This window comes from Cervus canadensis, chromosome 24, assembly GCF_019320065.1.
Source record: "Cervus canadensis isolate Bull #8, Minnesota chromosome 24, ASM1932006v1, whole genome shotgun sequence".
Classification (NCBI taxonomy): domain Eukaryota; kingdom Metazoa; phylum Chordata; class Mammalia; order Artiodactyla; family Cervidae; genus Cervus; species Cervus canadensis.
In genome coordinates this window covers 15,857,698-15,882,914 of record NC_057409.1, presented here as the reverse complement: position 1 = coordinate 15,882,914, position 25,217 = coordinate 15,857,698, and the positions used below count along the sequence as shown (strand labels likewise).

The window sequence follows — 25,217 nt, the reverse complement described above, 5'->3', positions numbered from 1 at the left end:
GAAGGGCCCTCACGGGGAAGTCCCGTAGGACAAAATTTTTATTCGGCGTGGTTGCCTAGAGTTTGTCCCAGAGGAGAATTTGCTTCAGATTTGCAGAGGCACTCCTGCGGCTGGGTACATTAGGGCTTTGAGATGACAGCAGGTTGCCCTGTGCGATGTGGTGGAGACTACACTTCCCAGCATTCCAGGGGGCGCCCGGGAGGACCACAGATCCCAGCACGCAACAGAAAGCCCAGGGACTACAAATCCCAGCATTCCCCGCACTCAGTTCCTCTAACTTAGATTCCAGTGTGCCGCGCAGTGTGCGCAAATCCATAAATCTGCTTGTAGACTTGGTGGTTTCTGGATCCCAGGGGTTGAAACCTGGCGGGAACATCCTCTTCAGCCTCAAAAGATGACAGCCCACAGACAGGTAACTTCTATTTACATGGAACCCAGAAATCTCCTGCAAATCATGGTAAGGCTGAAACAACAAACAAACACTGATGAAATCATGAAAGAGAATGTAACAGAATGACTCCTTCAAGTCGTACTTGTTTGTTGGCCTGGGGAACAGGTTAGGTATTTCGCAGGAATTTCTGGTGTGCTCCCGCGGTGGACCAAGAGATGTAAAGGTTATGTACTCAGACTATCAATACAGTCAGAATTCAGAGGATTTGCTAATCCAACCTCTGTTATTTTACGTATGAAGAAACTGAGGCCCAGAGAGGCAGAGAGATTGTCGGGGTCACAGAAAGTTGGGACAGAGTTAGAATTCAGTTCTAAGACTGCTGCAGTCTGGGCTTTTTGCACTACACTAGAGTAATGATATTTTTAGCAACATGGCTATGCGATCTTACTCTCCTTGGTGAAGTTTTCCTGTCAAGGTTGAAACACCCAGAGGTTACTGTGGACAAAAAAATGTTGCCTGACATTTCACAAACGTTGCCCACCGTCAAGCCATCAGTCACTGAAGCCACCGCTGAAGATAGGCCCAGAGGAGGATTCTGGATGAAGAAAAATAGGAACTTGCCCTAGATAATTACGATGCATATCTAAGGAATGAGTTCAATGAGCCCAGACACTTGCATCTTCCCATGCATAAAAAACCACAGAAATCATTCATTTGAGTTGTCTGTTTCTTGTTAATTAGCAGTAATCTTTTGATGTTCAACTACAAGCTCTCTTTTCAGCAAAAACTGCTATATATCCTGGCTCCTCCCTTACTTCTTTGGAGCAGTTCCTCAGGGTTATATGAGGCTGTCTCCTGGGCTGTAGTCCTCAGAAAGGTCCCTGTATAAAACATAACTTGCAAGTTTTAGGTTGTGCATTTTTATTCAGTGGATATTAGGTGAACATTTATTTGGTGACTTGCCTGCAAGTGAAGGAGTGCAGTGTTTGTTTATCCTCAGTCTAGGTAAGACTTGGTGTTTTGATTTGTTCTATGTTACTCAAGGGTTCAGACAATAAAGCTTTAATATGATTTCAGAAACTAGATAAATACTGTAGTTTAAGCTAAAGTTTGAGATCTGCTACTCTTTTTCTAGGCCTTCCTTCCTCTTCCTTTATCCCTTTTGCCCATCTGGGCATCCACCCGATTTTTCCTTCCATGTAATTCAGCAAACACCTTTTCCAGTTTCTGTTATTTGCCAGACTTTGTTGGTAGAAGGTGAAAGACATGGTCACTGCCACCAGGAAGATAACAATCTAGTTAGGGAAATAAAGAGATTCCACTGAAATTCAAGATGAACTGTTAGGAATGGCACAAAAGAAAGGACATTAGAATGCTACAGAGGCCCCCATGGAAAGATATATTCAGTTGGCAAAACTTGATGGAGGAGGTGGCAGGGGTAGGATATTTTTCTACATTAAAATTTTTATCTGTAAATTGTTTTTGTTGATGAAATATAACACAGCAAGGGCACAATTTTTGCTTATGTATACACTTGTGTCATGAATCCCTAAATCCAGATAGAGAATGTTTCCAGCACCCCTTTTCCCCTTCCCAGTCATCCTTCCGTCCTGATAATCACTCTTCTGACTTCTGTTAGCATAGATCAGTTTTGCCTGTTCTTGAATTTCATTTATTTATTTATTATTTCTTTATTTTTGGCTGAGCTGGGTCTGTGTTGCTGCATGCTGACTTTCTCTAGTTTAGGCGAGTGGGGGCTACTGTCTCATTGCAGTGCCCTGGCTTCTCATTGTGGTGGTTTCTCTTATTGCAGAGCATGGGCTCTAGGGCTGGCAGGCTCAATAGTTGTGGTGCCCTATTTCTCCACGGCTTGTGGGATCTTAGTTCCCAAACCAGGGACTGAACTTATGTCCTCTGCATTGGAGGGTGAATTCTTAAGCACTGGACTACCAGGGAAGTCCTTTGAATTCCTATGTAATCATACACTATGTACAGTATGAGTCTGGCTTTTTTTGTTCAGTATTTTTGTGAGATTCATCTATGCTGTATGTAGCAGTAGCTAAGTTTTTTTTTTTATTTTTAATTGCTAAGTAGTATTCCATTGTAGGTATGTAGCACTGTTTATCTTCTCTACTGTTGATGGACATTTAGGTTTTCATTTACCAATTTTTGGCTTTTATTAACAAAGCTGCAGTGAACATTCTTAAATGGTTCTTTTTTTTGTGGACTCGTGCACTTATTTCTAGGAGAGAAGTTGCTGGCTTGTGTGGAGGGTGTGTGATCAGCAATAGTAGATATTGCCAGTTTTCCAAAATATTTGTACCAATTTTCACCTTAAACAGCAACATAAGAGAGTTCTGGCTGACTCTTATCCTTGGCAATAGAGAACGGTGTCAGTTTTTAAAAATCCTAGCCATTTTGACTGAAAGTGGTATACCATTATATTTTTATTTACATTGTCTTTGGTGTTGAATCCTTGTCATATGCTTATTGACTGTTTGCTATATATCCTCTTGTGAAGTGCTTGTTCAAGTCTTTTGCCCAGTTTTTTAATTGGGCTGATTCTCTTCTTGTTGATTTGTATTTCTTTATATGGTCTAGATACGGAGTTCCTTGTCTGATACACGCTTTACAAATATCTTTTCCAAGTCTGTGGCTTGTCCCTTTAGTCTTGTACTGGTGTCTTTTGAGAAAGAGCAATTCTTAATTTTAATGAAGGGCCATAGTTCAGTGTTTCCTTTTCATGATTAGTGCTTTTTGAATTGTTTAACTCTTTGCCTACATAGTTGGTGGAATTTTAGCAGACAAATGTGAGGGAAGAACATTGCACAAAGGAGGAGAGAGCAAGTCTGAGCCTAGGCCCCGGTGTCAGAGAGGGAAGATCTGAGTCCTGGTGGGTTGGGACAGCATGGAGTTTGAGCTCTAATGGCGGGGGGGGAGGCAGTGAGACAAAGCTGGATGGGGTGGGGGAGGCATCCTGAGCCTTCAAATTTGAACATTATTCTGGAGGAAGCAGAGGCACAGCCAGAATGTTTATGAATTTAAACAAGACTTATTAGTCCTCCTTCCAACACCAAATTTGTCCCTTCTCCTCCTCAGCCCTATTCACTTACCACCACCTCCAGACAGCTCTGGCCTCCCCAGCCAGAATCCTGGGTGATACCTTCCTTCTCTATTCCTGCATTCAGCTGGTTGCCAGGTCTGACAGATTCTATGGTCTAAACGTCTCCAACCAGGACTTTTCTATTTCAAGCCCAACTGCTGCCACCTTTGTTCAGGATCTCACAATCTCTTAACCGGAATCCATCAGTCACCTCGAGGGCTTCCCAGCCTCTAGTTTTCTCCATATCCAGTACATTCCTATAGCAGCTAGTGTCCAAAATGGCAATTATTCAGACCTCTCCACAGCTTAAAAACCCTCAATAGCTCCCCAGTGCCTCTAAGATAAAAGAAAAACTCTTTTACAGGGCTTGTCTTCTTTCTGATTTGCTTGCTCATTCTTTCAGGCTCAACTCAAGCCTCATTTCCTCCAGAAGGCTGCCTTGAATCGCCTCTCCCCAGGGCACAGTCAGGAGAGCCTTGGCTGTACTCCTGGGATACCTGTGGCACCATCTGTCCTGGCCAGACAGGCCTGTCTCCCCCAGAACCATGAACTCTCCCAGGTAGGAACTTTGCTGTATTTAGGTTGTCATGGGTATAGTGCCTTGCGTGTGGTTTCCAAGAACACTGATGACCTGATGCCAGCTCTGCAGCCCCCATCTCTCACCCATGATCCCTGGGCTCCAGTCACTCTGGGTTTCTTTTTTACATCAGTATATGCTACATAGCGCAGACCTCTTTTCTTCTCAGCTCTTGCCCACTTTCTCTTCCCCAGCGCATTCTCTTCTGTGCTTCCAAAGTGTTGTCATCTCTGTCTCTCATAGCACTTAACAGATTGAAGCTTTTTGAGGGCAAGAACCTTATCTTCATAGAACCTTCTAGAATATAACAGGCACTAAAGAAAAATTTCAAATGAATGTGTTGGTGCTCTGCACCTTTTCTGCTGTCTGATTTCTGCACTTGAATTCACAAAAGGTGAATAGGGCTTTTTTTTTTTTCCCTTCTTCTCATTTTCAAGACCTTAGTCTGGTGTACACGTTAAAGGAGCCAGCTTAGGTGTTCAGTTGCGTGGCATTCCTAGCCATCTTCCAGGCGAGTTGGTAAATACCAGATGCAACGTCACAAATATCTTTTTGGTCACAGAATCATGGTTGGTTCAACCCGTGTTTTACTTATTTTAAAACATTTTCTGAATAGAGGCGAAGAACATGGTCTTTGGCTTCAGAGAGCCTGGGTTTCAAAGCAGACTTTGACACACTGGCTTTTGGATCTGAAAAAATGGGAATAATGTTATAGGCCTGGAGTTGTAAGAGTTCGACGAGACGGTGTACAGCATACGGCACCTGGCATATGCAAAAGTGCTCTGTACCCCATGGGTAGCCACAGTTCGGCAGGGAGAATGGATTTAGGGCCCCAAACTGCTGATGGCGATGGTTTGGGCCCCAGTCCTGCCTACGCTGCATTTCTCTCCTCAGGACCCCCACCCCAGCCGGCTCGGACCCCCTTTCTCTGGTGCAGGCCTCACTAGAGCTCCGAGGCTGCGAATGCGGCGGGGGAACCTAGTGTGGGCGGAACTCGAGTGCAGCGGCGGGAGGCTTCCGGGGGAGCCGCAAGGGCAACGGGTCGGCGGAGGTAGAAAAGCGTCGGACGCCGGGCCGATCATGGACGCTTGACAACCTGCGGGCAGGCGCCGGGAGGCCAAGCCAGCGACCGAGAGGACAGAGAGGCGGCCGAGGACAGGTAGGGGCCGGCGAGAGGGTGGGGCCCGGCGCGCCAGGCGCGGCTGGGCCGTCAGACCTAGCGCCAGCCGTGGGAAAATCCCGCGGCCACACCGCCCCGCCTCGGAGCGCGCCCCTCCGCTCCTCACCTTGCACCCGCGGCCCTGTGAGGTACACGCCGCCCGCCCTAAAGCCCACCCCAGCCCGCGACCCTCAGCGTCGGCACCGCGCTTGCTCTCGCTTCTCCACCCGCAAAGGCTGCGGCTTTGCCCCTCTGCGGTCCATCAAAATAGCGCCCCCCGCGGGACGGGAATTCTCGCCTGAGTTCCTAGCCGCCTCTTTGGGCCCTCCCACTCCAGAAGAAAGAGGTTATCAGCGCCTCCTTATTATCTCTTTGCCCCCACGGACTTTGCTTTTTAGGCCGAGATTTTTTTTTTTTGAGGGACCGAAGTTCTGTCCATGTTTTTACCCCTTCTCCATCCCCTATCATTCGGTGTTTTCACACATTTCCACTTGGAAGGGAGGGGTTTTTTTTTCCTCTCCAAACACATCACCCTCCCCCGACATCTCGCTCATACCCTGTCCTCTTCTCCGTCCAGTTTCCCCTCCCCTCAGCAACCTTTATTCTCTTTATTTAGCACTTCATTTTTTTCTGTTTCCAACAAGACCTTCTTAGGTAACCCTGGTGAAACGACATACTTGTTCCTGTAATACTATGAAAGGACTGCAGCTCTTGGTGCCTGCCTCCAAAGGAAAACTTAGTTTCTCTTGGACCAAGCTATCCTTTTTCGATTTGTTCTCTTCCCTCTAATATAATTCTCCTTCATTTTGTCACACTGCCCAGGATATATCATTCTTAGAGAAGTAATCTTTTTTTATGTAGGACTCCTGTAGAGTAGATATGCAGCGTGTGTGTGTTCATATACACTCAGCTTGTAGTCAGTAGATTTTACAATCGAGGAACCCTCTTGTCCTAATGTCTTCAGGATGGCTATACTGTATCTTCATTGTTTCCTCAAATCTTTTTATTGTTTTCTGGAGGTTTTCTACAAATTCTGAAGTCGTATTCAAATAGGAATACCAGTAGGAAGCCAAATAAAGGGATTTTCCACATGGACTTAAACAGCATGTGTGCATGTATTTTCTTAGTTTGAATATGTTGCTCTTTATCTTTCAAGATGATTCCCCTCTTCCCTTTTCTATTCAGTCAGTGATTTTGTTGATTAAATGCATCATCTTTCTTGTCTGCCTTTTGTTTTCCCTTATCTGTATCTGGTTGTAGGTGGGATTCTAATGGCACAATGGAAGCTATAACTGATTGCTTTTGCTTACATTTGATGCCTCTGTGTTTTGACAAGATTCTCTGCTTCTTAACCAGAGTCTTAAAAATGAGGTGAATATAAGAGAGCTACTGAGTTACTCCTGTGTGTTTCTTCAGGTCCTGGTTAGGTTTAAGGGCTTCGAAGGTGCTGCCTTTGGGGAAGGGTCAGATGGAATGAAGTGGCTTTTATTAAATGTTTCAAATCTCAGAATAGGGACCAAATAAATCCCTGTAACTCCAGGTTAGACCCTACCATGTCACAAAGTGAGATCTGGACTCCGGAGCTGTTTTTTCTTTTTGAATACTCCCCAAACTATTCTGATGTCTGATCCAGCATGAAATAAGCATAGATTTTGCAGAGGAGGAGGAAGAATGACCGAAACACTTTTCTTTTGGACAGATCTCAAGGCCAGAGAATGGCAGGTGAACAGAAGCCCTCAAGTAACCTCCTGGAACAGTTTATCTTACTAGCCAAAGGTACCAGTGGTTCAGCCCTCACTGCTCTCATAAACCAAGTTTTGGAGGCTCCTGGAGTATATGTCTTTGGAGAACTGCTGGAGCTGGCCAATGTGCAGGAGGTAAGGGCAGTTTTCAGACAATTTCTCTATTTTCTTTGTTTTAAACCTTCCTGAGATTCTCTAGGCTTCAAGGGATTATTGGTGCTGAAGCATTGTGGACCTGTGAGGTGCTATTTTTGAGCGAGGAATGGGAATTGATGAGGCAGGGGAAGAGAGTGGGGATGAAATTCTGGGCTCCTTCTGGCTGGTATTTTCATCTGAATTTGGAGTAAATTGAGATTAGTAGTAGTGTTAGTTGCTCAGTCGTGTCTCACTTTTTGTGACCCCGTGGACTGTAGCCTGCTAGGCTCCTCTGTCCATGGAATTCTCCAGGCAGGAATACTAGAGTGGGTTGCCATTCCCTTCGCTAAGGGATCTTCCTGACCCAGGGATCGAACCCGGGTCTCCTGCACTGCAGGCAGATTCTTTACTGTCTGAGTCACCGGGGAAGTGGTAGTAATTTGAAAGATAGGGGACAAATCCAGCTGAACCTATAAATTAGAAAAGTATAGTATCAGCATGAATGATGTTACTAGTAGTTCCAGTCATTCTTAGGGACAAAAAGCCTCCAGTGTAAACATGGACATTGAAGATTGGTCAGGCACATACATAGCAGGAAGTGTTTGTTATTGAGCATGAGATGGGCATGGATAAAGAATGTATTATTTCTGTGAAAAGGGCAGTGTAGTGCTGAAGATGTGTAAAAACAATATGACATGAAATGCTGGGAAGTAGTCATTTTTGCTTTGTTTGCTTGCTTGTTTGTTTGTTTGGTAGTGGTTATTAAAAACTTGGGTATCACCTTTGGTTGTTGTACCTTAAAAATGAGAAGAATAACCAGGTGGAATGGAGCTGTAAAGGATCCCATACTTTTCCACCTCTGCTTCCCACCTGAGATATTTTCATATTTATTGATTGATGCTTTTATGTTGATTGATTAAAAAGTCTGGTGACATCTTTATTACATACTTTTTTGTATTACGTACTTTATTACACCAGGAGCTCTTGGTGGGGAAGGCTGGCTTCCTCTACACTGTCAGAGCTTCTTCCTGGTTGCCCAGTGTTACTCCTGCTCTGCTGAAGGCTGCCATGTGCAGGTCTGGGTGGTCCTTGTACTTGAGGATCATGTGCAAGATGCTACTTAGGGTTGCTTGGGCTTTCTTGTCGATCGTGGTCCACATAAATGGGGTGACTGACTTTTGCTGGCCAGTTCTTCAGTTCATGACAGTAGGACAGACGCCTTTGCCGTTGGCTGCCAGCTTCATGCTTATTGCCCTGCTGTGAGTCAGCCCATTGTAGCAGAAGGAGTTGGGTCTTCTGGACTTGCTGTTGTACATGTGCTCATTCCTCTTGATTAGGTAGCTCGAGCAGTTCCCCTGGGTCATCCCTTGCAGATGTATGGGTATGGCATCAGTTCCTGTCCCTGAAACAGTTGAAAACAGAAAGACTCACTTTTTTTTAAATTGTAAATTTTCATTTAACATCAGATTGGCTTGCTAGACTGTAAGCTCTGTTAGGGTAAGGTCTATTCTGTCCACTGTTGTTTCCTTAGAGCTTCTTATGTACGCTGACACACGGTAGACATTCAGTAAAAATTTAATTACCAGAGATAGAAAAGGAATCCTGTGAGGAAAATTTAAGAAAATTTGAGTTCTTTTTTTTTAAGACTTAATTGTTTTAGATCAGTTTTAGATTCACAGCAAAGTTGAGAGGAAGGTACAGAGAGTTTTAATATATCCCTTGCTCTCATGCATACATGGCCTGCACCATTACCAGTATCCCCCACCAGTGTGGAATGTCACTGATGCATGATTATCACTCAAAGACCATAGTTTCCGTTAGGGTTCACACTTGGTGTTGTACAGTCTATGGGTTTTGTGTGTGTGTGTGTGCTCAGTTGTGTCTGACTCTTTGAGACCCCATGGACTATAGCCTATCAGGCTTCTCTGTTCATGGGATTTCCCAGGCAAGAATACTGGAGTGGGTTGTCATGCCCTCCTCCAGGGGATCTTTCTGACCCAGGGATTGAACCAACATCTCTTGTGTCCACTCCAATGGCAGGTGGACTCTTTACCACAGCGCCACCTGGGAAGCCCGTATGGATTTAGAGAAGTGTTCAATGACATGTATCCACCATTACAGTATCAGGGAGAGCGTTTCACTGCCCCCAAGATTCTCTGTTCTGCCTGTTCTTCCCTTCCTCCCCTCTAATCCCTGACAACCACTGATGTTTTTACTTTTCTCGGAATGTCATATAGTTGGAAACATACTTATGTAGCTTTTTCAGATTGGCTTCTTTCACTTAGTAATATTGCATTTAAATTTCCGCCATGTCTTTTTGTGGCTTGATAGGTCATCATCTTTCAAAAGAAGAGATAGCTAGGAGTAATTTGTTTCTTCAGGCTTGTGAAAAGCCTGAATGAATATAAACAAGTAGTTGTTTTTTATGGAAGTTTGGGTAAGAGGAGATGGATGAAAATTAAAGTCAGAAAGATGTTACTGATTTAGGCCAGTGGGAGAAATTTTGGAGTGTCTGCCCTAGAGAAAATAGTCTTTTATGGCTCGTTTTGAAACTGTCTGTCTGAAAAGTGGGGGCTAGATTTGACGGTCTCATCCACTTCTGATTCAGGACCTCAGGAGATTCTCAATAACCTGAGAAGGTAGACCAGGGTATTAGGATGCCAGAGTTCTCATTGGAGTGCTCAGCAGAACACCTTTATCTTCCCACAGTTCGTTTTCTTTCCATATGTGAGCTGGGAATAAACTAGTTGCCTTTCAGTGGTCAGAAATTACAGATGTAGTTTTTGGAACCTTTTAAAGTTGAGTGGTATTATCAGTGCCCACAGAATGCCACTTGGTTCCTGTTTAGACTTTGCTGAGTTTGGTAAATTGGGAGAGTAACAGGTCATATTTGCAAGTAGGGAAAGCACACAGTTATGGTGACTGGCAGCAGAGCAGGGTGGAGCAGCTCCCAGCAGAGCAGGGCCGCTTTGCTTTTTCTTCCGCAGGTGGCTCTTTGCCCTTAGTATTAGCGAGGAGTAGGTAATTTTAATGAACAGTTTTGTTTGGGGCTGACTGATAGCCTGGTTTCCTGTCCCAGCTGGGCTGTATTGTTGAATCTTAGGCTTTGCTGATCTCTGGCATTCACAGTCCCCTTGTAGTCCTGAGACTTGGAGCCACCCCTGTACTTTTTCAGTTTGGATTCAGAGTGACTTGTGCTGTTCCTGCCAAGCTGGGGTGTCTGCAGAGCTGCTCCAGTCTTCGTTTCAGTGGTGAGAACGCTGAGAAAATTCCTCCTGCTCCCAGTGCTTATTGCTTTGTGTGCATGTACGCGCATCTCTGTGACAAAAGTAGTTCCTTGGGCAAGCTGGATAGAGTGTAAAGTGTGTATTCCTGAGAGAGAAAATTTAAATATGGGCCTTTAATAACCTTATTTATTTTTTCCCAAAGAATCAGAGTTGGGAGGGATCTCAGGGACCAAGCAATAAAACAGTATGGAACTGTGGCCCGTGATCACCTGCCCTCTGCTCGAATGCTGCAGTGATGGGTAGACAGCTCGGTCTGTGAACTGTTTCCTTTTTTTCCTCCTCAGCTTGCAGAAGGAGCAAATGCAGCTTATTTGCAGTTGCTGAACCTGTTTGCCTATGGAACATACCCAGATTACATAGGTGAGTTGGTTAAGATCCTCCACAGACTTCTCTTCATTATGTTTCTCTGCCTGGGTGTGTTGTCTTCCTGAGGCTCACTGAGGTCTGGGATATAATGGGGTGGGCACTTACCTGGCTGTTTATCATCTCACTGTGCTCTGTAGGTGACATCCCATGAGGACTTTGGTTCCCTCCTTTTATTTCCCAGTGGGTTAAAGGGGACTATGTTTATGCTCATCCATAAATACAGCCCTTGTTTTTTTTCACATGAGGTTCTTAAGGACTGGTGTTGGTAGAGCACTTGGGAGTATTGTGAAATGTCAGAATACCCATTTGGAAAGTCTTTAAGCATTAAATATTATCTAAATACCGTCACCATATTGAAGAAGGTTTGGAAAATAGGGGAAAAAGTCACTTGTAGTTGTACCACCTATAACCACTGTTAGTTTTATGGTGCTGGACTTTTCCTCCCTTGTGCTTATGATTTCTGTAGGTGTAATTAGATTATGTGTACAATTTTATATCTTGCTTTATTCACTTATTTCATAGGCATTTATCCATGTTTTACATCTTTATAGTCATTTTTAATATTCCATAATCTAATACTCCATAATCTACTTACCCAGTTCTCTTTTCTAGATCATTTGAGTCATTGTAAGTTATTGTACAGCATAGTCATTGTAACTGTCAGGAGTGAGGTACATGCATGTCCAAACACTAGCTTACATTCTACTCAAGCCATTTTTGTCTGGCTTTCCTAGTTTATTTTAGTGGTATGACATAGACCTGGAAGTTTATTTTAGCGGTATGACTCAAGGTCTTCACTGTGGTATCCCTGACTTCTCTTTTCCTCTCACTTTCTTTCTCCCTGGTCACTTCTACTTAACTCTGTGCTGCCATCACACTGGACAGTTTGCCACTTGCCAGTTTTTTCTGACCTTCACTTTGTTCCAGTGAGTGAATCCTTTGTTTTCATCCTCACTGAAAAGCAGCATTTTACAGACTCTGGAACCAGGATTCTTGGCTTTTATACTCTGTCTCCACTTCTACCAGTTGTGTGTCCTTTGGCAAATTAAGTGATCTTCTGTACCTCAGTCCCCTCATCTGTCAAAGGGGAGTAATAAAAAGGTCCACAATCCTTTATCTGCACTTCTTGGGCTGGATGTTTCATCATTTAGAATTTCGGGGATTTTAAAAAGGTTATATGATTTTAAAAAAGTTATATGATGCATATACTTTTTTATTTAACACCCTTGAGAGATGTGGGCAAAACCAGGAATCAGACACATTCAAGTTTTGCAGCAAAACAAATGACTGTTCACAACAAATGGGATTCAAAAGCCTAACTCAATTTAGGTCAGGAATTGCCACCACGTGAATTTCAGCACAGTGTTCAAGGGGAAAAAAAGGCAGTTTGGATTCACCAATTGGAATCTAGAATTATGGATAAGGAACTGAAGACATTTGGAATCTGAAATGTGGGGTTGCTGTGAGGACTCCCTGGTTGTGTGTGTATACGTGTGGATCTGTGTGTGCTCTTGCACTAAGTACAACTTCCCGTCTGTGTTCCCTTGGCAGCTGCCATCGCCGTTGTTTCCATTATTGTCATTGCTCACATTGTGCCCGTCCTTCCACAGGCATCTGAAGCTCCACCTGTTTTTCTTTTTCTCTCCTACCTCCCCAGTGTGATTGCATTCACTTGTGTTCTCTCTTTTTCCCTTTCTTCTCACCCTCTTGTCATCTTCTGGTAATTTGTATCTTTCTTCTGGTAGTTCTCCTGCATTTGTAGCTGTTGAAACGTCGATGACAACTGAGAACAAGTCCAGGGCCATTGAGTTGCCCAACTCTGGGTGGTGGTTGGTGCTCCTGGAGTTATGAAGCACGGCAGCCCCGATAAGGCCCATCTCATTCCCCTTGAATCACTTAAAACAGTGCATTGCACATAACAGATACTTAGGGAAGACATTGAAAATAGTATTCCATTAAGATAATTGTCATACCATTTTTTGCAGTCATGCCTGGCTTCTTAGGAGACCCAGCTTTTTAGGTGTAGAGATTCAGTTTTTTTCTTCTTTGGAAGCACATGGTCTTTGAGTGAAGACAGGAGGTGCTTATGGAACATTTGCCTCATGAGTAAGTGCAGAGTCATGACAGTGATTCAGTAGTAGGTTTGATGTGGGGAGTTTGTGTGCTTATTCCATGAAGAAATCCTAATTTTGTTTTGTGTCTTGATTTTTGTGGTGGGTGGGACTGAGCAGCCAACAAGGAGAGCCTGCCAGAACTGAGCACAGCTCAGCAGAACAAGCTGAAACACCTTACCATCGTGAGCTTGGCGTCGAGGATGAAGGTACGGCCCCAGCCCTTTCCTGACTCCTTCCTCACCTCCAGGCAGGTGTCTTGTTGGCATCAGTGTGGGAGCTCCCAGCTGCACACTGTAGAGTTGCATCATAAATGCATAAAATTTGCCTGGCAAAGGACAAAAGAGAATAAGATAGCAGTTAAAATAGTGTAGATAATTACTCACGATTCTGTTCAGGAAAGTATGCCCAGGAGGGATGTGAATCAGCAGGTCTCAGTGCTGGCATGCCATGGTACCCCATGTGCTTGAGCCTTTGCCATGCTTAAAGGAGACTGCTGTTTCAAGATACAGATTTTTCAAACAACAAGGCGTCTCAAGGCAAGTTAACCACTTCAGCTGTTGCTCAATGCACAGTGAACTGTTCCTGTGCTGGAGGAATAACTTGTATGTTGGACTTACTGAGAGGTTGATTTTTAAATAGGCTGCCTTCCTCTGGGGATTTTCAAGGTTGAATATACTAATTGGAATTTTTGCTTTAATTCTCTAATTTCTGACCCTAACCTTCTGTAAAATATCGCTCTACTATATCTCTGAGTTCTTTGCCCCACTCAGTTTAGATGACTTGCAACCATCTGCTCATAGCCAGATCCAGATTCAGTCAATTTATAGTTGGTTTTTGGCTCTCTGCTCAATCCTAACCTAAATGTCTTACGTTTTTGTGAAGCTGTGCCTTTGAAAAAGTTTGCTTTTTTGCATTTTCCCTCTGTGATTGAGCCAGAAAGATGTATGTTTGTTCTTGGATTGTTGTTTTCACTTAATATTATTTTATCTGGTCTAATCATAGATTTCTGATTCTCAGCTGGGCATTACAGGTGGGAGGCCTATTTTGTTAGGAAATGAGGGCATGAACTTTTTTCCCCCCTTTTGTCCTGATCACGGACTTCTCAAGTATAACAAAGAGTAATAGTGACTCTTTACCTCATTTTTGCAACCTGTAAGCCCATGTACCAACTCTGGATTTCAGACCGTTAGTCATAGAACACCCCTCAGGTAGGTTTGTCATATTCTCTGCATACATCTTCCTCCTGTCTGTTTCTGCAGATTTGATTGCTCTGTTAATTTTCAAGCTAATAGTGATGTGTCAGAGGATTTGCAGAAAACTGAGTATTTAAATATCCAGTTTCCTTGAAGTCATGCAGAATTTTGGTACAGCCTATTACAAGACTACTATTGGGGAGTTGACTTTGTTGGGTAAGAGACTAAGAAAGCAAATGTAAATTTCAGGATGACCTCTGAGCCGGCAGTACCCAGTGGCCACCTGTAGGTGGGTGTGTTAGCCTGTAAGTTTTTAACATTTGTGCTCTGCTGGGCAAGCAGCCAGTTTGTCTCTCTGGTGTCTGAGATTGTTTGGAGTTTTTTGATGGCCTGGCATGTTACACAAATTCTGCAAGCTTCCAGAAGGCAGCAGAGTGCCAAATACTGAGTATTTCTCTCTTCTCAGCTGAAAGGTGAGCAACGTCCACGAGGCAGAGGATGGAGGAGAATGCATTCCTAGATACTGTGGGTCTGGTTTGGATCCCACAGGTCTCACAGCTCTTTTATCCACCTCTTGTTGCTCTGAGTGAAAGTCGCTCAGTCGTGTCCGACTCTTTGTGACCCCATGGACTATACAGTCCATGGAATTCTCTAGACCAGAATTACTAGAGTGGATAGCCTTTCCCCTCTTTAGGGGATCTTCCCAACCCAGGGTTGGAACCCAGATCTCCTGCATTGCAGGCAGATTCTTTACCAGCTGAGCCACCAGGGAAGCCCAGATCTCACCACACCGTAGATGTTAATAATTATCAGTGGACCGCACTTCCCAAAGCCCTGAGGCAGACGTTGGCTATCTGGGTAATAACCTGAATTTTCTTGAATGTTTACCAGTGGTTTTGTAAGTATGACGCATACCTTCTCTACAGTGTATCCCCTACTCCGTGCTACTGAAGGACCTGGAGATGCGGAACCTCCGGGAACTGGAGGACCTCATCATCGAGGCAGTCTACACTGACATCATCCAGGGCAAGCTGGACCAGCGAAACCAGCTGCTGGAAGTGGATTTCTGCATTGGCCGTGATATCCGAAAGAGAGATATCAATAATATTGTCAAGACCTTGCATGAATGGTGAGGCTCAGGGAAGGAGGCACCCCCCATCTTTGTTGTTGTTTAGTCGTTAAGTTGTGTCTGACTCTTTTGTGACCTCAAGGGCTGTAGCCTGCCAGGCTCCTCTGTCCATGGGATTTCACAGACGAGAATCCTAGAGTGGGTTGCCATTTCCTTCTCCAGGGGATTTTCCCGACCCAGGGATCGAACCCACATCTCCTGGACCGCAGGCAGATTCTTCACTGCTGAGCCACCGGGGAAGCCAACTGCCCGCCCCCCGACTCCGCCTTTAGGAAGGGGATATCTGTCCTGGCCTTCGTGTTTCTTTTTGGAGAAATATGGTCTTCAGATATCAGAGGGGGCTGCCTGGGTGCTGGGACCTTGGGACAGCAAGCAGAGTGTGAAACTGCATTTGTGACTATAGCTGTGTGACAGCAAGAATCACTTCAGGCTGCCTAGTGTCATAGTTGTAGAATAGTTCTTGTCCTGTGCAACTGGGGGCTCTTTAGCAGTAGGCTATGAAATGCCCAGGGTTGGCAGGTAGAGTCTCTTAAGCCTGACACTGATCCTGTTGCTTCACAGACTCACCCTCAGCCTTCGACCAAGCTGGGAAATTCGTGTCAGTAAGATTTTGGGGATAAAAGAACCATATTCAGTATCAGTAACATTGGGCTAGTGTTTGTAAAACACCGTGAGGGATATTGAAGACAAGGAATGGGTTATTCTAAATTGGGACATAGAATCAGATACAGAATATTTGATAACCGTATTCTGGTATATAAAAAGGAGTGGGACATTTGCACATACTCTATTTTAATAGAATTGGATGCTTGTGAGAGCTATTGCACGTTCTACAAGAATTTGTTACAGTTATTAAAAACCGAGTTGTGAAGGAGGGCCAGGATGAGAGTACAGTTGGAGGTGAGGAGAGTACAGTTGCAGGTGGGCTCATGGCATGTTCGAGATCATGAAGCGGGGCAGGTAGACTTTGTGCAAGGGGTGGAGGTAGGGGTGAAAATTGTCTTTAAACAGACTGACTCTCCGGCTTAGCCACAAGACGTGTATATCCAGGGATGTACAGCCCGGCTTTGACCTTCCAGAGGTCCAAAGCCCTCTGAGCTTCCCTCACTGCAGCTCCTGTCAGACCCCCAGGCTTTTGCTGCCCACACGTTACCCCAGGTTCTGTCCTAGGTGTGACTCCAGACGCCTTCCCTTTACAACATGTGACACAAACAGGAGCTTTCAAAAGATTGTAAAACTGTTAAGTCAGAATAGAAGGGAAATAAACTTAGAAAATACCCGTAACATGAACAAGGTCTGGAAGAGAAGCTTTCGGTGTCTAGTCCTGCTGAAGTTGGCTGTCTGTTTCTGTCTTTGAGATGACCGACAACAGTTTTCACCTCCAACATCTGGCGTCAACATATTTGCACTTGGGGCTCTCCTACCTCCCATCCCAGAGTGTCTACGAGTACAGATTCTTACCCCTTGTTTTTAGGCATTGGAGTTAGATTTTAAACAAAGCTGGTACATATACATAAAGTGGTACCACAGGTACAGCGGAATGTTCACAACTGCTGACTGAAGTGGAGGGGAGGTGGGTATTTACTGTACTATATTATCAACCTTTTTTTTTTTTTAAACATTTTAAAATTTTCAAAATAAAAAGTGGGGAAAGTGAAATAATGAGGAGGTGGGTGGCAACCAGGAAGTAACACACTTCTGAGAAAAAGGCCAATCTTCAAAATAGGATGCTTTTAGAAAATAATTTTTTCTGTTGAGAAAACTGATTAAGCATTGCCACCTGTGCAGTCTCTCCTAATTCCTTTAATTGCATGGTGTGTGCCACCTTCCCGTGGGACACAGAGGTTGGAAATTGAAGCTGTATTCTAAGAAACCACCCCAGGGACTTCCTTGGTGGTCCTGTGGTTGAGACTCCATGCTCCCACTGCTGGGGGTGTGGGTTTGATCCCTGGTTGGGGAACCAAGATCCTGCATTCTGCATGCCGTGGTCAAAAGTAAACTCTTAGAAAACTGCTTCATGTCCTCTGTGTTTGTTTCCATATGCCCTGTCTTAGGTATTTAGTAACAACGTGTCCTTTGGCAGGAGTGAAGGGGCAGGAGCCCCGGCAGACGGAATGTTCCAGCAAGTGTCTGTGGAGTTGGGGAGGGAGACTGGGGAGACTGGTGGACTCCCAGGCTTCTCTGCAGCTCAGGGCTGGTTCTCTCCTATGTAGGTGTGATGGCTGCGAGGCAGTCCTGCTGGGCATCGAGCAGCAAGTTCTGAGAGCCAACCAGTACAAGGAGAACCACAGCCGAACTCAGCAGCAGGTAGAGGCTGAGGTAAGGCAGGGAGTGTCTGTCCCCACTCCCAGGTATCCCTGTTTGTTCCTTGTCTCGTGAATCTTGGTGTAGATGAAGCGCTCATGAGCGGGCCCTGGGCGAGGTGCTCGGGTAGAGGACAGTGTGACCCATCCCTGGGCTTGGTGCTTTCTGTCTCCTTTCTGATTCCCGGTCGCCAGAGGGTGAGTGGGCTTGGAGACCAGGATGTTGTAATTCCTCAGTTCACATATACTTTGCACCTGCAGAGCACAAGAAACAAGTTTGGGGATGGCCTTAAGGGTGGATGGAAGGTTGATGGTTACTAGGCTGGGTGGATGGAGGGTGAGGTTGGGTGGACGCACCTGGCATCCAGGCCTAATGCTGCTCTGCTCCTCAGCGGTGTGGTGGGTGCTCCGTGTTCGTTTTATTCTCTAATCTGTGCATGTTTGTTGTAACCTTTGAAAATGTGTCATATGTTTTATCCTGAACAAGGAAGAAAGGGGAAAAATTTGGTGAAAGAAACGCAAGTGAAGGTAAAAGTGTGTGATTGTGGTATTAGACACCTGTTTGTTTAGGACACTTTTAGCCTCTGGGGAGATGCAGGCTCCAGCCCTGCAGTGAGTGGGCATTTGTGAGCCTGTGGCCTGGACACCCCTGGGAGTCATCTCCCAATTTGTTTGGAGCCCTGAAGATCAGAATTTTAGCACTGAAAGTTCTTTTCTGGTATGATGGAGCTTGTGACATTAATGGTATTTAATGAATTTTAAAAGTCAGGTGTCCTAGAGTATGGCAGACTGGAACCCAGAATTAGAGGTAAGGAACATAAGAAATAAGTGGCCGTGCCTTTCAAAGGGGGATTTGTGACATTTGAAGATTTCCTCTACTCTGTTGTATGTATTCCTTGAAAATAAAACCTGTGTCTTATTTAAATTAAAACCTGATCTTTGTAAGACCAGCTCTTTGCCCCATGCCTTATGCATAATAAGTGCTCAAATGATTGTCGTATATTTCAGGCACACACTGTAAGTATCAGTGAACTCTGAAGTCTGCTTTTCACAAACTAGAGAGAATTTATTTTATGTACGCAAATACCCATGTATACTACATAGGCACACCTACTCTGGGAATGTTCCACCTGTTGTAAATTTTTAACCCTACTTCTTGCAGAAGTGTGATCTATATTTAATTTAGCATTAGTCAAAGACAAATACAGTTAGGAAAGTAAGCCTGCTGCTTCTCCAACAAACTCTGTAATCCCCTTGTTGAAGATTGTAGTCTCTTCTCTAACCTGGGATTGATGTCTGAGCATAGTAGGAAAGGCTAACCTCTTTCTCTCCTCTTCACTGACCTCTCTCTCCCCTCTTCACTGACGCTTCCCTGTAAATCAGACCCTGGAAACAGGAGATTTGGAGGCAAAACACCCACCTGACCCGGGATCACCTGAGATGCTCTTTAACCTGGTTGGTCGCCCAGGAGGAGCCTGATCACTGCCGGCTGCCCCATTGTGGTTGAAGTGAAGTGAAAGTTGCTCAGTCGTGTCCGACTCCTTGCGACCCCATGGACTGTACAGTCCATGGAATTCTCCAGGCCAGAATACTGGAGTGGGTAGCCTTTCCTTTCTCCAGTGGATCTTCCCAACCCAGGGATTGAACCCAGGTCTCCCACATTGCAGGCAGATTCTTTACCAGCTGAGCCACAAGGGAAGCCCAAGAACACTGAAGTGGGTAGCCTATCCCTTCTCTAGCAGACCTTCCTGACCCAGGAATCGAACCGGGGTGGTTGGACCGCTGCTGATTGTGTGGCAGGTGGTGGGCTTGATTGTGGTGGCTTGCCAAAATAAATGATACTCGTAGAACTTTGAGTGGCTACAGTTTATTTCCATAATAAGTGGCATCTGTTTGAAAGAAGGCAATGACTGCCTAATGTTGAAACCCGACCAGTACTTAGACAACAGTGTGGACTCTAATTACGGTTATGAAACGAGAAAGCCAGCACATGTGGACTTGCTGTCAGCAGTCCACTGCTGGAAACACAGCTGCTCCAGCTGGCAGGGCCTGATGCTGCCACCAGGTGGCAGTAAGGGTTTGCTTAAGTGCAAGAGAAAGAAATTTGAGCCAACTAAAGGGAAACAGGGAAGCCTGGTGTTCTACAGTCCATGTGGTCACAAAGAATCGGACACAACTTAGTAATTGAACAGCGACAACAACCACCAAGGTCACCTCCACTCCCAATTAAAGCAGTCTTCTAATTTGGTCTTTTCTGGTGGCTCAGACAGTAAAGAATCTGCCTGTAATGCAGGAGACCTGGGTTTGATCCCTGGGCCGGAAAGATCCCCTGGAAAAGAGCATGGCAGCCCACTCCAGTATTCTTGCCTGGGAAATATTCCATGGACAGAGGAGCCTGGCGGGCCACAGTCCATGGAGTCACAAAGAGTTAGACATGACTGAGCAACTAACACTTTCACTTTTCACTAATTTGTTACTCTTCTAGGAAATCTAGACAGCTATGAGAAGAATGGGAGCATGGTCAAAGCCCAGAGCCTTGTCAGTTTTTCTAAATGCGTGATCTGGCTACTGCATGTAGGGTGCTGATTGTGCCCTGGCTGAAGGCACAAGGAGGAAGGTGCTCACTAAGTATTTGTTGACTTGAAAACAGGTCTACCACCAAGTTGTGATTTTGTTCTATTCTGCTTTTATTTATGCTTCTGTTACTCATAACTTTTTTAGGCATCTTCTCAACTAAGTTGATCTTTATTTATTTTTAAGTTAGATTGGTGTTCTCAGAGGGGAAAACTTCATGTTTTTTTTCCCTCAAATCTTATAACAGCAAACTTCTGGTGACTATCAGTTTTAAGAGCTTTCCCTCTTAATGAAGTCAGCCCCATACAAACTGCCTAAGAATATTCTCTCCTTTTAGTCTTTCACAGAAATAACATGAACTAATTAGTCACAATGCCAGCATACCTGCAGGAGATAGAGCAGTGATGTCACGAACTATTTGTCATCTCTGAGCAAATGCTCTGGAGGGAGGTAATGGTCACCTCTACAAAGTACCTCATCACTTATATTTGATTTTGGAATGTATTCTTCTTCATATTTGAATGTGCTTATAAGTCTGATGTTTGGTGGAATGTCAATGTATAGCTCTTGCTGCATTTACAAAATAGGCCATTTTCCACTCAGGTAGGTAATAGAGCATAACTGGACAAAGTACACTCTTTTCTTTTTCAGTATGGCGAATCCTCCAGAAGCTGAGTTGGTGATAGACCTTGAGCCCATTGGCTGTTAGCGTGTGCTTCCCCGTGCTTCCTGAGAGACTTCTTTCCGTCTCCCTGTCCTCCTTTCTCTGAGTGGCCCTTTCCCACTGTGCGCTCTACTTCTGTCTGCCTTTGCTCGGCCCCACAGCTCACAGGTGTTTTCCTGCCCCAGAGCTGTCTCAGTTCTCCTTTTACCTGAATATCTAAAGTCTCTAGTAGAACTAGGCTGTGATTGTGTTAGCAGGTGCAGTCCCATGTGAAAATTCCTGGTGCTCATAATCTGAGGGACCTGACAAACTCGAGGTCATCTGGGGTAATGGGATGGCGCTGGCCTGCAAGCCAGACTGCTCAAGGAAGAAAGTTAGAAGGCAGCATGACATTGAGGCCAAAGAAGATCAGCCTGCGGGATATCAATCATTGTTTCAAGGGCGTCTCTGTGAAGGCAGAGTTAGACTTCTCAGGATTGTTCCGTGAAGCTGAGACAGGCTTAATTGGCGGACCTGCCTGAGTGGCCACTCTTGGGTTCTAGAAGGAGGTGTCTATGGTTAGACCTGGGGAGTTACTACAGAAAGCTGGTTGACTCAACTCCCCTTCAACTCTGAGAGTCTGTTACTGGCTCAGCAGTCTCCTTTGTGAGTTCCGTGTATTTTAAATGCCAACAGTCAAACTGATTGAGCATGGTATATACATAACGACCCACTGTGAGCCACGTCATGACCCCCACCACATCCGGCTGAAGCCTTATGAGGATAAAGGGCCTCATTTCTTCAGGAAGCCCTCTTTTCTTCTGTGTTTTGTTTCCCCGACTGTGGAGGGCTCAGCATGTAGTCTTACCGTAGGAAGCTAGATGTGAACCCCTGAAACAGAGGAGACACAGCGTGTAGGAGGCCGCCATCTGACAGTGAGAGGTACTGTCAGGCAGTGTAATTGAGGGGAGACAGGTCAGTGTGGGTGAGTGGTCAGGGTGGGAAGGGTGGAAGAGGTGGGGTCAGAGGGGGCCAGAGAAGGAGGAGGCTTGCCCAGGCTGGAATGATAGGGTGTGTAGGACAGGCAGCCAGGCAGAGGGAAATGACTGCTCCCACGTGTGCGGCCGGGGACTTGGCATGGCTCAAATGGAGGGCACATGTTGTGAAGGGAAAGATGGTACAAGGTCTTGAGTGGCGTGTTGGAAATGGAGAACAAGCCAGATTTGTCCTTGAGGTAGGTCTCATTTCTTCACGTGTCACTGAGCACCCAAAATATCAGCTTACTGGGAGATAGTTTGTATAAGAAACTGAAGAGGTAAATAGGCACTTGAATGCTTAGAAAACAGCAAACTGGACAAGCCTTGGAGTGTTGTTTTATAGGGCAGTGATAACTGAAAAGTCACATTTCTTAATCTCTCCTCCACGGTCATCAAAATATGCTTTGAAGTAAAGCAAAATAGCTCTTTTCTAAGAGAAAGAGTTGGCAGGCTGTCCACTTGCTTCAAATTCTTCGCTCACTACCTCACCAGGTAACTCTCCTGAACAGGAGATAACAGAGCAGCAGTAAGCACGGGAAGGTGGGATGCCCACATGCTGAGAGGGCATGTCTTGGCCTGGCAGACACTGGATGCATCCAGCTGTGGACTCGGTGGCCCTCTGTGTCCACTGTCCCTGCCCGCAGTCCTCTGTTGATGCTCCTCTTAGAAATGTCATTGAGATGACTGAGGGGACAGCAGTTTTGAGGCGTGGCTGTTCCTACATCTCAGAACAACAGAAAGCAAAAATGACCTGCAGTCTAGTCTAGGCCCATTCCCCAGATGACAGCTCTCCTCCAGGAACCTAATTTTTATGTTGCTTTCCTCTCCGCATTCGTCCTGTCTCTTACTCAAGCTCCTGATACTGTGACTGTTGAGAAGTGTTGATGCTGATAACTCCCTTCTTGTTCTGTAAGAAACCAGGGCTTCTTCCCAGAGAACACAGAAGCCACAAAACAGGGGAAGCTACTTACTTTCTTACCAACAAGCGTACACCTTTTTGTGCATCAGCCTTCTCCTCTTTCTTCCTTCTAATGATTGGGGAAAAAAGTTGATATTTCCTCTTCTGTTTTTCTTCCCTTTATTATTATTCTCAGTTAGCTGAAGGGCAATGATCCATTGGAACTGGCGTTGGGAAATGTGTATAAATATGGGCACATAAATAGGAGCACACAGTTTGTAGGACAAGTTGGTACAGTCATGTTTCAGAGGGCAGTATAGCAGTAGTTACTAAAGTAAAATGTGTAAACCCTTTGATCTGGAAAGCTCCACGGGTGTTCAAAAAAGTATGCAAAGGCTGTTTATTGAAGCACCATACGTAAGTGAAAAGCAAACTAGGAACTAATTAAAAAATGGTAGAACATTCATCATAGAACAGTACATCCTTGTTACTGTATAGGATATGTTCAGGAGGTGCTTAAATATCTGTTAAGAAAGGTCTGCTGAAAACAGTACTGTGATTACATTTTTCTTTGACTACATTTTTTGTCATTGGTCACTTAGTTGGCTGAAGTTTACCTTCTAGTTGCTTGTTCAAGAAAGAAAGTATTAGTTGCTCAGTCGTGTTCTTTGTGACCCCATGGAATGCAGCCCACCAGGCTCCTGTGTCCATGGAACTCTCCGGGCGAGAATACCGGAGTGGGTTGCCATTCCCTTTTCCAGGGGATCTTTCCAACCCAGGAATTGAACCCAGGTCTCCTGCATTGCAGGCCGATTCTTTACCATCGAAGCCACCAGGGAAGCTGAAATAAAGGCTCATGCAATTGTATTCCAGAGTTCTTGTGAAAACAATCTGCGGTTTCATACCTGAACAGTGGTCAGCTGAGTATAGCACCTTGTGTCACCCTTTCTTTTTCTGCGGCCATTTTAGCCAGTGCTTTCTTTGACCTGCTCTGTTGTACCTTTTTGCCAAATGGTCCACTTCCGCTTGGCTTGTTTCCTGTTTTCAACCAAGAAAGCATCATTCGTTCCGCTTTTTCTGCTTGATTCATTTCCATGTATCTTCTGTGAGTAGCCCCTGCTCATTCTCCCCTTGTGTAGGTTTCTGAAGATAATCTCAGGTCTTCTTGCAGAGGGCTCTGGTTTCTTTGCTGAGTGGCCCCCGTTGTTGCAGGAGCAGCTTATGAGTTTCTGGCACGTAGGAGCTGAGCACCCCAATTCTCTGTCTCCCTCCAGGTTACCAACATTAAGAAGACCCTCAAAGCTACCGCGTCCTCCTCTGCTCAGGAGATGGAACAGCAATTGGCCGAACGAGAGTGTCCCCCTCACGCCGAGCAGAGGCAGCCCACTAAGAAGATGTCCAAAGTGAAAGGTCTGGTCTCCAGCCGCCACTAGGGCCGGCTGGGGCAGCTGGCACTCACCAGGCCTGGGTCAGGTGGGGAGGGGACACCGAGGGCCTGCTTCCTCCCCTCTCCACCTTCCGTGAGTTCCAGACCTGCCCGTCCCCTCACCAGCGCCTCCCCCCTCGTTGGTACTGTTCCAGAAGAACCGTTAAGTCCCTCCCCACCAACCCACCGCCCCTGTCCCCAGTTGCTCCCTTCAGACTCAGGGGCTCCACGGATGCCATCCCAACAGGGCCGACACTGCCCAGCTTCCCTCCAGGAGGTTCTCGTCTCTGTCTAAGGGCTTGTCTCCCTCCTAGTTTTCCTTTTGCTTCGTGTCATTTTGTCAGGCTGTTCATAAGCCAGAAGCAGCTTTAACCGGCCCACAGGGATGGGTGCTCTCTGAGTGGGGGGGGGGCCTTCCTTCTCCAGCCCCTTGTACACAGTACCCACAGAGGTGCAGGCGCTCTCTAGTAGCCAGGTATCAAAATGCTTCGTTTTCCCTCTCCTGCCTTACCCCTTGTTGGCAGCTCCGATCAGGCCATGGAGGGATGCCGATGCTGGGCTGTGTTTACTAAACCTGCGGGTTTTCAGCCTCTTAACGCCCAGCTCCAATCTCTCATTAGTTGGGAGCACTGGGCTGTCTTTACCCCTGGGATCTGAGCACCAGTGGTGGGTTGCCATGGGTCTGCTGGGTGGCAGAAGTCTCTTCCGGCTGGTGTTCTTTGCTGGCTTCGCTCCCTGCTGCCTTTTGACTACTCAGACTGGCCTTTGGTGTGAAGGCCCCAGCTGCCCATGGGGGCTGTCTGCCAGCATTCGCTCTCCCGAGATCTTTAATTCCTCCCGGCTGCATCCATGGTGGGGATGGTGTGTCGCGGCCCCTCTGGTGAAGGATTTGTTGCTGCTTCTGTTTCTTTCTTCCCACCCTCCCTGGCTGGTGACCCAGAGCCCTCTGATGATGGCATTCTCCTGGCAAGAGAAAAGGACTTGACTAGTAGCCTTTCTGAACTTGAACAGTTTCAGGTTATATTTTAATTTTTTTTTTTTTTGTACAGGTTCTGATTCTAATACATTTCAACATGCCTTTTTTCCCCCTCGTGTCAATATTTGTTATAGACTAATCGCCGGGGATTTTCACCTGGTTGG

General features: G+C 45.6%; 1 protein-coding gene across 2 annotated transcripts; it reads left to right on the top strand.

Moving 5' to 3' along the window:
• The first annotated feature begins 265 nt into the window (after positions 1-265).
• Positions 266-25,163, top strand: COPS7B (COP9 signalosome subunit 7B). 2 transcript variants are annotated; one of them, XM_043445359.1, is made up of 9 exons: positions 266-412; positions 3,898-4,053; positions 4,966-5,230; positions 6,930-7,107; positions 10,679-10,754; positions 12,992-13,080; positions 14,994-15,196; positions 17,410-17,515; positions 23,926-25,163. In XM_043445359.1, the coding sequence occupies exons 4-9, from the start codon at positions 6,946-6,948 to the stop codon at positions 24,082-24,084; spliced, it is 795 nt and encodes a 264-aa protein (XP_043301294.1). In that variant the 5' UTR covers positions 266-412; positions 3,898-4,053; positions 4,966-5,230; positions 6,930-6,945; the 3' UTR covers positions 24,085-25,163. The 2 variants fall into 2 exon arrangements, with proteins under 2 accessions (XP_043301294.1, XP_043301295.1); XM_043445360.1 differs by lacking the exon at positions 3,898-4,053 and having other exon boundaries at positions 304-412.
• The last annotated feature ends 54 nt before the right edge of the window (positions 25,164-25,217 follow it).